This window comes from Mesocricetus auratus, unplaced genomic scaffold, assembly GCF_017639785.1.
Source record: "Mesocricetus auratus isolate SY011 unplaced genomic scaffold, BCM_Maur_2.0 Super-Scaffold_100014, whole genome shotgun sequence".
NCBI classification, from domain to species: Eukaryota; Metazoa; Chordata; class Mammalia; order Rodentia; family Cricetidae; genus Mesocricetus; species Mesocricetus auratus.
Window position 1 is genome coordinate 32697527 of NW_024429197.1, and position 17910 is coordinate 32715436.

Consider the following 17910-nt stretch of genomic DNA (forward strand, 5'->3'; position numbering starts at 1 on the left):
CTAATTTACTGAACCATGGTAGGGAGGTCAACATATGGTCCAAGGTTATCTCAAAGGCTTTGCTCCCCTGAAAAACATTAACTCAGATTCTAAAATCAACTCACTAAAGTATTCAGTTTAGGTTGGGTATGCTCATGACATGCCAGGTATTTTTCAGAGACTCAATGTAATAGGAAAACCCATGAAGCTGGAGGCTAGGAGGTCTGGCCCTGTGGTAGCCTCTTGTGTGTTATGTAAATAGGCACATTCTCTGTAACAATGCTTCATGTAATGGCAGACATAATGTTACCTGCTCTGCCCACTTTGTGGTTCTGAGGACCAGGTGAAAACACTTCAAAACTAGTGTATTCTACAAATGCCAGACAATATTAACAGCATAGTAGTGCTAATACAGTGAACTCGTCAATCACCAGTCTCTGTGATGAGTCTGAAATGAAAGAGAAGTACTGCAGACCTCGGCAGTCAACAAGAATGGCACATTATGGTGTCAGCCCTTGGTTTTTACTACTTAAGTGTAATGGCAGCTCGGTGATGTGACAGGGAGCTGAGGGAAGCTTAGGAGCACAGCGCAGCACAGAACAGCACAGCACACAATAAAGAGGCTCAGACTCTGAAACTCTCTGAGCTGGGCACAGATTGCTATTTCACCGTGCTTTGTGACCTTGTGTCTAAATTCTTGTCACAGAATAGGAGTAACACTGCCCAGTTTACTGAGCTGTATGTATCCAAACTACCATGAGAGAAAGACCAGGTGTACCTGGTCCACATGAAGCACTCTATTGCTACTGGATTCCAGAATTTTATGTATTTAAAAACCTTATCAAACAAAAGAAATAGATGGATGGGAAAAACAGCTATATAGGAATTTCTAACAGGTCATTTATGGACATCCAACCACATATATAGTAATGTTCTGGGAGCTAACACGTTCCTAGCGTTTGACTGAGAGAATCACACTGCAGTATAATTCAGTTTTTCTGCAGTCTGGCTTCACAGGTGGATTTCAACCACCCTCAAAACATTCACAGCCCTAGGAAGGAAGGAGATTGCTCCAAGGTTACTGATTCCTTTTCCTACTGAACCTCCTCTTCCCCTAATCTCCAAAGACTTTTAAGATCTTCACAGTATTATTACCCAGAACTAAATGAAGTTACAACATTTATCATTCACAAAAAGAAACAAAATTAAACTCAGTGGCATCTCACTGAGAAGAGGCAAACAGTCCTTACCTGACTGTTCTGTCGACTGACTCCCAGGAGGAAGCTGATCATGTGTCGCAATGCTGAGTGTCGCAGAAGAAGATCTCCAGCCCTAATACCTTGCTGTCACAAGGCAGGAGAATGACAAGTTATACTTTCAGCCAGATAAAAGTTGTTTTAAAAATACAGTCACTATATTAAGTGCTGTAACTTCTGTGTAGCGAACACTTGTTAACATCTAATTGAACACCTCTTGAGCTTTATATTGCCTCCTGATGGCTACTATGTAAAACCACTGATGCTGTCTTGCACTGTGGTCAGTAACTATACCCACTAGTGTCATAATTCTTGCAAGTAAAATAATCCACTAACTTAGATTTAATTAGAAACATTTATAAAACCACTACACAGAATGGAATCTAGTATTTCTCCACGTATCAAGTATTTTTAGATTATAAATCTATTGCATTAGGAAAATACATTAGGAAACAATAATTTACCTTTTGCACAAAAGTGTTGAATAGGGAAAAGTACTGAGCACAATTTTTGCAATTTTCTGGGACATCTTTATCCAAAAGAGCAAGCAGGACTTCCAATAACTGATGAAGGCTTTTTAACTGGCAAGAGGAAAGAGGATATTATATATTAAAAAAAAAGGAAGACAAGACAGACTCTTGTCATAGGATTAATTTGAAAGTAAACCACCATAAGAACAAAGGGAAATTAATACAATCCAGTCTCAGATTTAGATGGATTTATGCTTTGGAGAGCAAATCAGAATTATCCTTTTACCTTCCGGAGGACTGTCAGTATTATAGGAGAATTAAGGGAGAGGCTATTTTATTTCCTAGGCACCAGTGTCCAGGTCACAATCCTACTGTCCCAGTTGTCACGTGTTCTTCAGAGTGAATCTCTCTGTTTTACAGAGAGGTGGGGTACCAAGGGGAGATGGATTTTTGAATCCCTCCCTCCACTAGGCTGCTTCTTCACAGTCACAGATGCAGAGAATAAACACAGACACAGGCAGAAGGGCTAGAACCAAGCCGATGGAGCAAATGGAGAGCAACAGCCTGACAGATGACACGGCAATACCGACTCAACTAGGAACTTACTTGAAAGCCCGCTGACGCCTCATGGAAAGCTTTGAAAAACATTTTATTTGTTTAGAAACCATTTTGGTATGACATTGCTTCTGCTTTCCCTCCCACCCCAAATGTTTCTGGACAACTCCCTAGAAATTCATCTATTATCCAAGCATTAAGACCAGGGTCACTACTCTTATATTCTTCTGAAGATGGTATTCATAGACTTCTGGAATACCCCAGCCATCCTGTCACACCCAAGATAAATACAATACAAGTTAGCACTTACATAGCACTTCATTTTCAAAGTACTCTACAGTACAGATACAGTGGGTGGCAAGAGGTATAATTTCCATTGTGAGGAAAACAAACACAAAAATACATTATTAGTTGGCTACCAAATAGAATTGACTTCAGGAGTGGCTTCCATGCTTCTACCCTCTACTCCTTTCTCTCCTACTACCCACTCTTTTGCCTTTAAAAGGTTGGTGATGTTCTATGGCCTAACCCTATCTGTAAGGAGACTGTACTAAATCTGCCCCTTTCCTCTGGAGTATACAGTGGAAGGAGAGCAAGAGAGTTCTTAGGGTAAGCATTCTTGAGACATCTTAGACCACTCCCACGGGTGTGTCCTGGAGCAATGGTATTCAAGCTCTCCAAGCAGCTCCCAGTGACCTACTTCAGTCTGTCTGCACCCAGTATGGTTTTGCTTGATGAGAGGTTCTACTGTTTAAGTGGATGGACAACTATTCCTTTATAGGATATATAAGTCTAGTGACTCCTGGAAATGAGAGGACTTTCAAGACCTTTTTAAAGGGCACGTTTGGCGTCCTGTTCCTTGGCTTGTCTGGTCTAATAGTGCTTGCTGGAGCAGGTGGTACTGGGAACTAAGGGCTTGGGTGCCCAGACACTGGATCCTGAACATCCTCTTCCAAGGACATGCTCAAGGTTACACAGTGAAGTCAATATCTGAATTTGAAGCAGTCTTTCCTATAACCAGTAATTCATGGATGCACAAAATGTCTGAAGTCAATGTTTGTAAGGAGCCAATTTATTCTGAAACTATTATTTTTCAAAGTTTTCCATGTAGTATCAGCTGTTTGAAACAGCAAACTTGGGGAGTACTCAATAACAGACTGAACAACCAGACTGATAATATACACCACAGACTTCCCCATAGGGTTAAAACCTTTGGGAACTGAAGATGGGAATAAACACCATGGTTTGTTTTATCATGTGTATGTTAGATTAAGACTCTGAAGATTTAACTGCAGAGAACAGGGTAAGGAAGAAGAACGTATCCTGAAGGATAGAAACAACACTCAGGAAATGAAGGCTGTGAAGACTACGCTGTCCTGGGATGGATGGCAAGGGTTTGGCTGCCAAAAGCAGTCAGATCAGGAAAACAGCTTTTGAGGAAACAGCCAAGCATCACTCAGAATGTCTAGATTAGTGTGTCTAGACATGATTAGTCTCACTTCAGAGTCTAACACAGATTCTTGAGAGAAGACTAGCCAGAAGTGTTCTAGAGGAAAATCCTAAAGCAGACAAAAGCACATCTGAATACTTTTCAGTCTCTATCTTGGTATCTGGAACATAAAGAGGGATGGATAGAATGCCTTCTATCTTGGCCTGTATCAGAAAGTCACTGTGTATGTGCGTGCACATGCATGCACGCACGCATAAACAAGCCCAACCACCAATTTCAGGTCTTCTTTCTTATTATGTACAACTGAGAATATCTGATAAAATCAGAATACATAAAGTTTACAGTGAGACTGACCTTATCTTGATAAAACAAGGCACTGTCTAAGGTCTTCTCCAGAATGGTGGCCACGGCAACGCGTACTTCTCTCACACTGCACTCCAACAAGAAAACCCTAAAATAAAGAGAAACACAGTATAAAGAAGGACACAAGTATGTAACCCTAACCTGTGCTACCTACTTCCAATCTAACAGCCACAAAATAAAATGACTCAGAAGTACTAGTTCAAGAATCCTGAGAGTTTCCAGGCAAGTGTGACTTCCTCAGGTCACTCCATATGCTGTAAATGAGACATGGGAACCAGACAGATGGTTCTGCTGAAAGTCCACCAAGATTCTAAGGAGTAACTCAAATGCTGAAAAGACAACAGACCCATGACATCTGCTAGCCAGGTGCATAAACTCTTGAGGGATACTGTATATTTCCTGGTGTCACACAAAAGGGTGAAAGTAGGTCTAGAGTGGGGTTGGTCTAGTGGGCAAGTGGCCAGTGGCCTCCAAATAAAAATTAAGACAAGAGCAGGAGACTAGGGGATGTAAGTATTAAAAGTTAACAGTCACAAGAGACACATACATCAAGGCCAATGCTTGAACTTTGTAGGACATAGATCTGTACAAACATTATGTGCTTGAAATTAACTTTAAAACAGAAGAAAAAACAACCCCATGCATGGAGACTGGGACAGGTAAGAGAAAGCTTTGTGAGATACTTCTGCCTACCTTGATGTCTGCCTATAAATGTCTACAATAAAAAGTTCTTAAAGGATGTAACATATCCTTTACATTAGTGGTTTACATTTCTTTAGATCAATTTGCAAACATTCACTATTACAAACCCCACAAAAACCTACATTAAAAACTTGTGTAAAGAAAGAAGTAGCATGGGGGGTGGATATAAAAGAGGCCGCCACCATGTTCACATTTCAGTCAGATAAGTATCTGTAGAGGCTATTTATCCATCCTCACTCCAAAATGCAGTAAAATTTGAAATTCTAGTGGCTATATGATGACACTTTTAGAAAATTCTATACCATCAAACCGTTAGCATACAAAAAGATGAACAATTTTGCACAGAATTATCTCCAGATTATGCATATGTTTACATAAAATAAAGTGAATAAATGTTTATATTTGTGTTCCATTCTAAGACACATCACTATAAATGCAAATATCCCTCAATTTAAAGAATCTCCAAAATAGTCTGGTCCCAAGCATTTTAGAAAAAGGGATATTCACCTTATGCATGTTCTCTCTGTGTGTCCTATGTGCACTAGTGAGGACATATTTTAAATATAGCAATGATAAACTTTTTTAAGGCTCTATGGGTGGGGGAGATAGCTTAGTAAAGTGCTTGCCCTGAAACATGAGTTCAAACCCCAGAATTCCCAGATTGGTTTTTAAAAAACACTTAATTCCAGTGCTAGGATTGCAATGTGGAGACCGGTGGACCTGAGTATGTTCTCTGCCTCCATACAGAAGGGCAGCTAGGTACATCCCCCTCACATATATATGCATGCACATATGCAAAATAATATACTGGAGGTTCTGAATAAAGAACTAGATTAAAACCACTCCTTTTATTTACTTTTTTTAGATTTTAAAAAGATTTATTGTTTTATGTATATGGATGTTTTGCTTGCACATATGTGTACTACACATATGTCTGGTGCCTTAGGAGGCCAGAGGAAGGCAATGGATCCCTAGAACTGGGGTTAAAGATGGCTGTGAGCTGCCATGTGGGTGCTGGTAACTGAATAAGTCCTCTGTAAGAGGAGTCAGTGCTCTTAACTACTGAACCATCTGTATAGCACCTGTTACTAGTTTCTTAAAACTCATAGCAACTCAAAGTAATTAAACCTTATAGAAAAAAATCAGGTAATGGGATGCTGGACATCAGGAATACTAAGAACTCCTACCAAAGGAAGACAATTTCTCAGGAGACACTCAAAATCAAGTATGCCTTTGTATAAATAAGACGCTAAATGAAATATTTTCTATGCACCTTCCAAATGTATAATCATTCTTTGGCACAGTGCTTGAGAGATCTATTGGGAAAATATTTTCAAACTGAATTAGAAAACCGGGTAAAAGGTTATATTCACTGCACACTTTAAAGGAACAGGTAGATAAGACCTTTCAGAAAAGAAGTAGGACTGGTATGCAGCTCAGTGGCAGTGCTCAACTCATGTGTGAAGCCTTTGGTTTTATCCCAGTAACATATAAATTAAAATCCAGTAAAATTTCTCTTATCACCAGACTCTGGTCCCTCAGTAGGAAGGGACCTGCATGCCTCACTGTCCTGCTGTGTGCCTGTTTTAACACGAGAAATATCAGAACATTTTATGCTAACAGAATGATCCAATGGGAGAAGTCTACAAGGTAAAGACAAGGAGCAGTTATCTGAAAGGCCAAGTTCCTTGGAAAGGCTGGCAGATAGATTCATTCTGAGAGGAGATGGCACTTTGTAATCTGGAAATGGAAAAAGACTATGGCAGATGTGTGGTATGTGTTATGAGTGACCACCTCTTAATCACTTTCTCAGTGACACCCAAAACTAGGCTACTACTCAGAAGTAGGGTGATCTCAAATGAGAGGTTTAGAGCCGAATCAGAGGGAAGGAAGAGCCTACTGGGGCCAAGGAGACAGGCCAAGTTCTTGCAAACATTGGAGGGGTCTTGCTGAGCTCTTCTATAATGATGAACTCACCAAGGATAAGGGAAATTGACTCAATAAGCTCAATTGGGAGTAAGATGTAAACAATAACAGTGATTGGAGACTCTAGAATTTTTATCTGAAAAGGCAAATTATTCTTCTCCTCACAGATACATAGGTAATGTACTATCATAGCTAACTTTTTGGGGACCAGAATCTAAGCATAGATAGACTACATAATAGTAATAGGGCTGCAACAGTCCCTATTTACTTGTTACTAGACAGAGTACCCGAGGACAGGCACTTTCGTGCTTCTCCTGAGCCAGAGTAAGGATTAAGGGTCTGTATGCTGTGAACACCTTACACTCTCTTCCTGAAGTCATGGAACCTGCTAGTATCTAGTCCAACAAGTGATTTGAGTGACATAATTTCTTTACTACTTTAGTGAAAAGCTTAAAATGTACTCTAATCTGAAAAATGATTTCAAGCTTAAATGTAAATGGTTATAAGCTTTACTTCTAAATGATAGGAAAGGACACACATTCTTTTAATTAAGAGATCTCGACACTTACTTTACCAGTTCTCGTCCTTCAGAGCTAATAAAATACTCAACAAGCCACTGACAAGCATCCAAACTCTTTGAAAGTAATGCTTCAATAGTAGCAATCCATTCTTCAGTATCAACCCTTTAAAAGAGCAAGCAGCAATGTCAGGCTCCAGCAAGTAAGCCCAGAGAGTTGTTTCACAGCGTGTCACACCTGTCTACCTACCTATTCCACTGTGGCCAGGAACAAAGGGTAGATTAGCTATCCAGTGACTACTCACTCTCACTGCTTACCCAGTTTTCCATGTTTAGGTTATTTATGGAAAATTCCCCTCACAGGAAAAAAACATGTGTAGGTGCCTACATCTTGGATTTTACTTTTGCCTTTTATATCTTTATCAGTCAACTTCAACTGATGAAGACCAGATCTGTAACATTTTGTCTGGAACAACTAAGCCTGTGTCATCAAGGGCTTACCTTTAGAATAGCTTACATTTTATATCATATTGTTAAAATCATTAATAAGCTTGAAAACATAATCATGTTTCAAGATTTGGACAGAGAAAAAGTGGCCTGACTATATTGCCCATAATCTCACATCATACCCAAGACCCCAGTGCACACCAAACAGCAAATACAGACAAAATGGAAATTGTACATATAGCATGTAGATATCATGAGTAAATTTCACAAATGGGAGCAGCAACTGAATTTCTCTACTTAAACCTATGCAGACCTTAAAGGACAGAAACATGTTCTCCTTTCTAACATCATCTAATACTGTTATTGCTTAATGTACTTTTGGTTGTTACATATAAATTGAGGCTGCCACTATTAATTATTTTTCTTTAAGAGTCTGGCTAAAAAATCTTTCCCCAAACCCACACTTGAGAAGTGTGCTCTGCTAGCCAGAGCTCCATAGTCTTCCAACTTTAACCCAACTTGCAATCCAAGTCTCCTCTCTCTCCAGGTATTTTTCTACAAACCACCCTTCAGCTCTCTGTCTCCTTCAGTCATAGACAAAGACCAACAATCACTAGCCCAGAATTTAGAATGATCTAGGCAATCTATCACGTGATGGAGATAAAGTTGGTGATAAATAAGATGCTAATATTATCTGGAGCTTGTAACATCGCTGAACACATCCTTAACTACCCACTGTTCTCTGCAGCAGACTAGTAAAACGTATCACTCTTACCTGAGTTTTTTCTTTGTTCGTAGGTAAGTTTGGAAAAGGAACTGAATGGCAAGCTGCAAGCTCACCTTTGCCATACAAGGATAATATGGGTGCTTTAATTTGGTCTATGAGAGGAGGGAAAAAAAAGATACTTTTCACAAGTCTTACAGATCATTACATATTTATATAGAATGTAAACACTCATTTACATTTTAAATGAAGCCCTCTCAGAATAGAGTCTTTGCCCTGTATGGCAACTGTACTCTAGACAAGGAAATACTGGGAAGTTAATTTTGAGTCTGACAGTAAGTATATGACTACAGATTAGGAAAAGTCAATCCATAAAGCAGAGGAACAACTGATAAGACCCATAGCACTTGACCACACAGTACCCCAAATCTGTGACAAAAATCTAAAAAAAATAATCAGTCTGTGTGACCCATACCACTCAACACACACTGTACAGCCCCAAAGCTGCCTGCATGTTAGTGTCATCCATAAGTAACACATTTATAGGAAATGGGGTTTTCTGTCTAGTCAAATGCCAACATCCGAAATAAAGGCATCACTTTTTTTAGCTCTTTAGTTATAACTAGTTACTTACAGCGTTCAATGATGCTAAAGACAAAACAAAACTGAAATAGTCACTACTGTACACATCTCTATTCTTCATAAACTTGAGGTTTTCATCTCTCACCATCTACAAAACAACATCAGTGGTTATTTTTAATAAACAGATAAAATAGTATGTGGAGGGTTATTTCTACCAAAATGTTTAGGTAATAAGGGCTTGTAAAAAGCAAGTTATAATTTATAATTACCTTTTTGCAAGTTTTGAATTTTGAAAAATGAGAGAGAGAAATCTTCCTTTAAATCTACGGCACTGTAGAAAGGTATGTATCACCCTTTCTGATATCCTTTGGGGAAACCTAGCAAGCTGTGTAAAGGGCCAAACAGAATTCCCTATCCATAAGCACCTCCACACCTCCCTGGATCAGGCAGCTCAGCTCTTTCTTCTGAAGAAGACTGCACATTTTCCTTATATTGGCTGGCTCTGCCTGTCTAGCTCCGGCTGTCTAGTGTGTAAGGTCTGGATCTGGCAACTGGATTTCAAACCCTTGCCTTGTGAGATTGTGGGCCATTTCCTTGTTTAATCAGCCTTGTTTTGTTTCATCTGAAAAACAGGAGTAAGACCTCCTATTCTACAAGAGATTTAGAAAGTTTAATTAATTTGTAAAAACCTGTTTAGCCTTTAATCTCAGACCTTGGGAGGCAGAGGTGGATGAATCTCTGTGAGTATACGGCTAGCTTCATCTACACAGTGAATTCTAGATCAGCCAGGGTTACATAGTTGGCACCTGTCTCAAAAGGGTAAAAACTGGGCTGGTGAAGCCAACAGAAACAGATGACCTGAACAAAGGTGAGCTCTTGGACCCCAGACCGACAGCTGGTAGGCCGGCATAGGACTGATCCAGACACCCCCACCCCCAATGTGGGTGTCAGTGAAGAGGCCTGGACAATCTATGGGGCCCTGGGCAGTAGATGAGTATTTATCCCTGGCATACAAATGGACTTTGTGTGTCCATACCACAAAGAGGGATGCTCTCTCAGCCTGGACTCTTGGGGGACAGCCTAGGCCCTGCCCTGAATGAAATGACAGACTTTGGAGATCCCCTATGGGGAAGGAGTGGGGATAGGGTGGAAGGGGGGGGGGCTCGGGAGGAGGGGAGGGAGCTGGGATTGACATGTGAAGCAAGCTTCTCTTTAATTTAAAAAAATGTAATTAATAATAATAAAAATAAAAAAACCTCAAACCAAACAAAAATTTGTTTATGGTCTGGAGCACAGAGCAAGTATTCAGTAACCAATGGCCATCACTGTTAGCTTAGTCTTAACTGAAGGTCCTGAGTCTTGACTTGTTCTCTCAGATAAAATAATTTCAACAATGTGTTTCTCTGCTCAGGGATGGCGCTGGCAATCTTGAGTGTATGTTCGTTTTTGTTCTCACACTGTGGCACTATCTCTACAACCTCTAAGACTGTTCTAGAAGACACAAGGACAAGGGAGGGTGATGAAGTGGCACATGAGGAGGATACATAGAAATGGCAGCCAGAAGTTCTCTGCACTTGCAATGTGTTCTGACACACTGATACTCTGACAGTATTCTCCCTGAGGAATTATCTATCTGCCCCCTCCAAAGATTTATTTATTTTCACTTTATGTATCAGTATTTTGCTTCCATTTATGTATGTGCCTGGTTCTGGGAGGTCAAAAGAGCGTACTGAATCCCCTGGAACTGGAGTTACAGGTTGCTGTGAGCCACCATGTAAGTGTCTGGAATTGAACCCAGGTCCTCTGTGAGAGCAGTTAAATGTTCTTAACAGCTGAGCCACCTCGCCATTCCTGTTTATATGGTTCTTACCTGGTATATCCGGGCAGGCATTTTCTCCACAAACAGTCCTTTCTTCTCACCTTTTTTAACCAGCTTGGTTAGAATAGAGAGCCTGTCATTATTAGGTCTATGGGGCCGAGGAGAGGACTGAGGTGAAATCTCAGGTGAAGACGGAGCTGACCTGAGAGACAGAATCAAACCATTATTGAGCATAAAGGGGTTTTTGTTTCAGCAGTCTTTAAAACTTGCCACATTTATATACTGGGGTACTATACTTAAACATAAACAGCATACTTTTCTGATCCAACATAGAAAAGGAAAATTCACTAAGAATAAAACCATAAAAAAACAACCAACCCATGTTTCTGAAGGTTATAGTATTATGATCTGGACAGAAAGTGCATTTAGTATATGTATAAATACTTCAATTCTAGATTGAAAATAAAAATCTTAATTCTGTCACGAATAATTTATATACATGTTTCTAAATACAAAGTAACTTCTTGCCAGGGCAATAAAGTCTTAGAGCAAAAAACAAGAGACTTCTCTTAAGCTTAGCTCATTATTTTTAAACATTGAGCATATAAAGATCTAATCAGTATCTACTGAAATCACACAGCAAGTTAAATGGGAGAGAACTTACAGAGAGAGATCCTCAGCTTCCTGTCTTACAACGCTGACTCGACTTTTCTTTGGCAATACAGGGGAGTTCTGATCAGACACCCTTTGGTAGAAGAGCATGTAGGCATTCCAGTATCTTCGACGTACATCAGTGTATGGGTTTGCTATTTTGCAAGGCATTAGGAGAGAAGTTTTGGTAAATAAGATGCTTCTTAGCATGATTTTCTATAATAAAGGACCTAAACACTCATCGATTCATTTACAAAATTTGCAGAGAGCAAAGTGTAAGTAAAATGTGGGTCTCTTGGAGAGTTGCCTAGAAAGCAAGTTACGGTACTTCCCCTTGAGGAAAGCTATCTTTATCACACTGGATGATAAATATTTGGAAAGCACAGGTCCTTGAACTGTCTTCTGTAAGTAATTATACCTCTGTGTAAGTCAAATGGAAATCACAATTTTAGTGTCCAGCAAGTTCTGGAACCATTTTTAAAGTCGAAATTCTTTATTCACTAGCTTTCTCTAATGTTATTTCACCCTCTTGATTTATGTTAATTCCCAGTATTTTTAGACATTTCCCCCCTAAGCAGCTTGATTATATCATGTTGGCTATCAAGAGTTGTCCAATGCAGAGTGGTTAGCTTTGGAAACAAATACACATGAACGAAAACAGACTCTGCAGGTTGTACTGATATATACTTATACCCAAACACACACACACACACACACACACACACACACACACACACACACACACACACACAATCATTAGGGAAAAGTTACCAATTTGAGTGTGAAGGGGCATGGGAAGAAGGAAAAGGAGAAGGAAATATAACGCAATTCTATTTAGGAAAAAACTATTAAAAAATGAAAGGTAAAAAAATAGTTGTGGTTCTATACCTAGAAGAATACAAACAAAAGAACAAAATCTATTGTTTTTTTATATAAAGAATATTGCTTAGAATTTGATAAAAACAGTACTTTAATACCAGTACTGGGGGGGGGGGAAGAAGAGGCAGGTGGATCTCTGTGAGTTGGAGGTCCACCTAGTCTACAGAGCGAGTGCCAGGACAGTCTTCAAAGCTACACAGAAAACCCTGTCTCAAAAAAAAAAAAAAAAAAAAAGAAAATATCTACTTATAAATACTTACTTTGATCATAAACTTTCGGTCTATATTCTCCTCCAAAGCATTCATACTCCAGGGTCTCATCATTTAGATCAAATTCTTCTATAACGGTGTCATTAAATTTATACCACTTTCCTTTTCCACATCCCCTAGGACCAGAGGTCAGATAAACACTATAAGATTTGAAAAATGTAGCAATAGACATGTAGTGACTTCAATTTCTAAAACTTTTCAAATCAAAGGAGTAAAAATAGTTATCCTAAGTTTAAAAAATACAAATGCAGAACAAAGGATAATGTGAATTTCTTTATAGCTGGGTATATTATGATACATGCCTGTAATCCCAGCACTTGGGAGGCAGAAGCAGGTTTGGGAATTTGAGGCCACCTGGGCTATAAAACCCTGCCTTACCCACTACCCCTCTCCAAAAGCTTCTGCAGTGGCGAGCATGGAAAGTAGAGGGTACATGTGGGAAGAGGCCTTACCGCCTGTCCTTAATGAAGGAATAGTAATGGCCCGCATGTGCCTGCCCACTGTGTACAATCACACCAACAAGCTCATAGTTTTCTGTGAGGGCAACTTTTTTCCGTGGGGATCCTCCACCTCCTTGATCCATATTTCTCCCATTTTCACCAACTTCAGAAGATGAATCCTGGCGAGCCATCCCTGAGACTGTGTAAGGCTCCATATTTAGCATCCAGGGAAACTATGTAAAAGTAAGAACAACACATTAATGTTAGTGTACTTGGCAGTACCTAGTAAAGTCAGACAAAGTAAGAGTCACACTTCCTGAAACAAGGGCTGGCTCCTGCCCTATTCACACATAGTGTCTCTGACAGGCCTGAGCATTACAGAAGCATTTCATTTCAAAGCCACCGTTAGGGTGCCTTTCTCAAACAAGGGCTGCAGACTCCTCATGCTGCTTTTCAGGGACTGACAGGATGTAGGAAAAGAAGGAAAGGAAAGATGGAAGCTGGGGGTCGTGGCTGAGAAACATTTTAGGAAGGAAAAGAAGTTACCCGTATTTGTTCATCGTATTTAATGGATCGTCCGCTCTCCCAGTCAAAGCCAAATCTCATCAGGTGGATTACCAGCACACTAGGTAAAGACTTAATGCATGTTCTTTTCACTGTTATTCTCTAAGAAAAAGCAAAAACCAATTAACTCCTAGAGGAAATCAAAGTAAGGAATGTAAAAGAAATAACAGCACAATCTACTGGGAGCAGCGACTAGAGCTTAACAATGACCTGCATGCAGGAACAAGCAACACTAATATTGTTTCTTCTAAAGGGCAAATGTAATACCTTTTCTTTACACTTTTCACAGTAGTATGCATTACTTCCTTCTAAAACTTCACCTCTAACAAACTGGTCCAAAGAGATTTCCAAACTTTGGCAAGAAGTAACTCCTAGATTGAGAGCCATGAAAGCTTCCTCACGCTCGTATCTGATTGGGAAAAGACAGAAACCCATGAATGGAAAACCAACACAACTGTCATAATACCTGAACTTCAACATACTTCCCAACAGCCAGGAGAATAAGACAGGTCTCAGGATTTCAAAAGAACACTAACCAAAACATGATTTTCAACAAATACTTTGAGGCTACAAAGAAATTATGGAAATCGAAGGAATATAATTCATTGAACATTTACAGATCCACTAAGAAATAAATCTAAAAGTCAGTCAACAAATTAACATTTATAACTTCTTAAAAATCATTTAAAGATATTTTCCCCCATGGTGCTGACATCAAAATCAGTGTCTTGTACCTGCTAGACAAATGCTGTACCACTGAGCTACACCACCATCCCTAATAGTCATTGTTGAATGCAGCAGTGACAGGAGTGACATCTTCACTAACCTGTGAGGACAATCTTTACAGATTTTCTGATCAGAATAGATACCCTGAAAAGTATTCTTAAAAATCTGTTCACGTCCCATTTTCTGTTGAAATAAAAATTTAAAGTTTTAATTGATAACCCTAGAATGCACAGGATGGTTCACATAACATTTCATTTAAAACTTTTAACTTAGCCATCAAAATATAAAGAGTAATACTAGTAGTTTCAGTTAGAAACTAAAGGAAGGCTAATAACCCATCATTAGTGCCGGTGTCAGCATGCAAACAATAAGAGGAGAAGGAAGAGAGAAGGGTCCATGAGAACTGATCACGACAAGCCCTCTTTCTGTGCTCTAAGTGCAAGGTAGCAGAAACTCTGACAATCTTTGCTTTTTTTCTTAAGGACAGAGACCATATAGCTCTAAGTTATTTTAAACAGAGGAAGCATAATAATTGTGCTTAGTAATAAGATGTACAGTGGCACCTCAGAGTAAGTCTAACACATGTTTTATTGGGAATGGCAGAAATCTTTGAATGTAAGCATCACCACAAATAATATTCTACCTCGTCTCCCAGTCCCCAGAACTGCCTCCAGGGGACCATCACTTCACTGAGCACTCTACAGCCAGACTACCTTAGGGACATTGCAAAAACACTCATGCATGAATGATCATTTATTCTGTAGTACAGATTGGGAACCACATTGTTTTATCAGCTTAGATGAATAAAGAACACTACTCCACTAACATGTATGCATTCATTTTAAATGCTGAAAGAATGAACAGCAGCTGTGATGCTCAAGATGACTACTTCTTGGTTGGTGAATTTCAGTTACTGTGAACCTTAAGGCACCATTCTTATATTGTAACTACTGAAGGAACTAGAGGGCAAGGGAGACCTTGGGTACCTTGAGATACTCATCCATCTGATCAATGAGACTAGTGAAGAACTCATAAGCATCCTGTTGCTCTCTCACATAGAGCTCCTTGTTCCACATCTTGAAGATCTGTGTAGCAAGAATTAAATAGGTCTTTAGAGGGAAAAGAGCATACTCAGCATAACACATGGGGTCATATTAGTGCTTCTGAAAAACGAGCTTGATATTAGGATGAGGATGCTTTTATTGGTGTGAGACATGCTTGTATTCCACCATCTGAGCATATTCTTGGTCCTTCATATCACAGCATCTTTCTGAAACCTTAGACTACACAACAGCAAGTGTCTCTCTGCTCTATGAGGCAAAGTGCTGCAGCGCCCTTTATTTGGAGGTACTAGGGATGCTGGCATAGGTTCAGAGAGATGATATGAATCACTATTTTAAGCTGCATTTTCATTATCATTTTAAATTATGTGTACATATCAATGTCTCTGTGTGGGTGCATGCATGTGAGTACAGAGATCAGGGGTATCAGATCCCCCTGCAGACAGAGATACAGGTGGTTGGAAGCTGCCTGGTGTGGATGCTGGGAACCAAACCTGTGTTTCGGCAAATCAGTGCAACTGCTGAGCTACCTCTTTAGCCCCTTCAAACAATTTTTAAAGAGCTAAATTAAGAACAAGAAACAGGAGCCGGGCGTTGGTGGCGCACGCCTTTAATCCCAGCACTCGGGAGGCAGAGGCAGGCGGATCTCTGTGAGTTTGAGGCCAGCCTGGTCTACAGAGCGAGTTCCAGGACAACCTCCAAAGCCACAGAGAAACCCTGTCTCGAAAAACCAACAAAAAAAAAAAAAAAAAAAAAAAACAAGAAACAGATCCCCAGGAATTATGAATGACTGTTCTTAAAGTTCTAATCATTCAAAAGTGCCAGTTTGTTGAACATTCAAATCTTTGATAGGTTGTAAGTAATGACAGAAAACCATTTTTTTTTTTTTTGGTTTTACGAGACAGGGTTTCTCTGTATTGTTTTGGAGGCTGTTGGTCTAGCCTGGCCTCGAACTCACAGCGATCCTCCTGCCTCTGCCTCCCAAGTGCTGGGATTAAAGGCGTGCGCCACCACTGCCCGGCTCAGAAAACTATTATTACTAGAGAAGGCAGTAGAGCCAAACTCTAAATATCATCTAACATCAAATTCTACAGTTACTATCAATACCTTCCAGAAGTTCTCAGGCACATAATACTGCAGCTTGCTTTCCATCAAATGTCCAAAGAGGGACTGCACTTGGTAAAACACACTGTCATCTGGATTGTCTGTGTCATCATCCACTGAAAGAAGTGACTGTGAAGAAAAGCATTAGGAAATGAGAAACTTTCAACTGTTTCACATGAGCTCCAACATGCACACGTGAGCACCCACTCCAGTTTTAAGTATGATAAGGACTATCTGATGTGGAGACAGCCCTGTAGATATATAGGTTTGTCATGTCCTAGTTGGTGTGAACAAGGATAAAATATCTCTTTAAGTTCCATTTTATTAGGAAACACTGGAGCTGATGAGGAGCTTTAGACATAAATGTTACATGTTAATTATGGACTATTATCAGAATACTACCTGTTACCCCACAAATTGTGACTATGCTAATAAAAAGCACTGAAAATAGTCACATATTCTAAAATATTAAGTCTGTCTTTATAGGATGGTTGAGAATTTTGTATGTACAAAAATTACATTTGGTCAAATTACCAATTAAAATAACAGATTTACAAAAATGTGTGACTGTACATCTTTACCAATTCCAGAAGCTACTATGGAATTTTTAAACACAGTTACAAACCCCAGAAACAATAATTAAGCATGGAACAATCTGCAGGCAATCCACACATTCACTCCTGATACACATGAAGGGAGGGAAATCACCTCAGGGAGTCCGGGCTGCATGTACAGCTGCTGGAAGACTGCATTCATGTAACAAGTAGCACCACCGTTCCTCAGCCCCACAAACCCTGAACTGGATCTGCTGTCCACTGGGGGAAGGTACTATGAAGAAAGAAACAGACAGTGGGGAGGAGAATGAGTATTCTACCACAGCACACTTCCACAACAAGCCATTTAGAATGACCGAGAAGAAAAAGTAGATGCAGACTTATCCACACAGTGTGGTATGAAGCTGAACCAACAGAACCTATGTTCCTCAAGTACCTGTGTTAGCAGCTGGCACAATGAAAAAATGCAATGGTCTTAATGTTCCTCTTTTGTTCATAAAATATGGGGCACAAGGCAGGTATTAGCTCATCTATATAGACATGCATTCATTATCATTCAACAAGAGTTTATTAAGGATCTAGTATGTACCATAACAGAAATGTTCTCATGGTCCCTGATCTCCAAGAGCTTACAATCTAGTTGTGTAAGCTATATGGCATTAATCAAGCAGATACAAACAGCCGATGTGGTTTTCTGAATAAAGGAACAATGTCCTAGGAAGTATTTATCACGAGGAACCCTGTAGTCAAGGAAGGTTCATATTCCTTTTTATGCAAGGTAATATTCTTCTATTAAACTTTTTCTAGTAAGCATACAACTAAAATGACAGAAAAATACCCTATTGTTTTACTTACAAATGTTATCAAATAAT

General features: G+C 39.6%; 1 protein-coding gene across 5 annotated transcripts in view; it reads right to left on the reverse strand.

Annotated features, from left to right (window-relative positions):
• Usp24 (ubiquitin specific peptidase 24) overlaps positions 1-17910 on the reverse strand; it is a 125450-nt gene that overhangs the window by 14302 nt on the left and 93238 nt on the right. For all 5 annotated transcript variants that reach the window (XM_040757040.1, XM_040757043.1, XM_040757042.1 and 2 more), the window contains 16 exons: positions 17193-17312; positions 16488-16613; positions 15306-15404; positions 14420-14502; positions 13861-14002; positions 13576-13695; positions 13042-13262; positions 12581-12705; positions 11455-11596; positions 10842-10992; positions 9024-9119; positions 8441-8544; positions 7271-7384; positions 4065-4161; positions 1700-1816; positions 1230-1322 (listed from right to left, as the gene is read on the reverse strand). In XM_040757040.1, the coding sequence (XP_040612974.1) occupies positions 1230-1322; positions 1700-1816; positions 4065-4161; positions 7271-7384; positions 8441-8544; positions 9024-9119; positions 10842-10992; positions 11455-11596; positions 12581-12705; positions 13042-13262; positions 13576-13695; positions 13861-14002; positions 14420-14502; positions 15306-15404; positions 16488-16613; positions 17193-17312 (1950 nt within the window). The remainder of the gene's footprint in view (positions 1-1229; positions 1323-1699; positions 1817-4064; positions 4162-7270; positions 7385-8440; positions 8545-9023; positions 9120-10841; positions 10993-11454; positions 11597-12580; positions 12706-13041; positions 13263-13575; positions 13696-13860; positions 14003-14419; positions 14503-15305; positions 15405-16487; positions 16614-17192; positions 17313-17910) is intronic.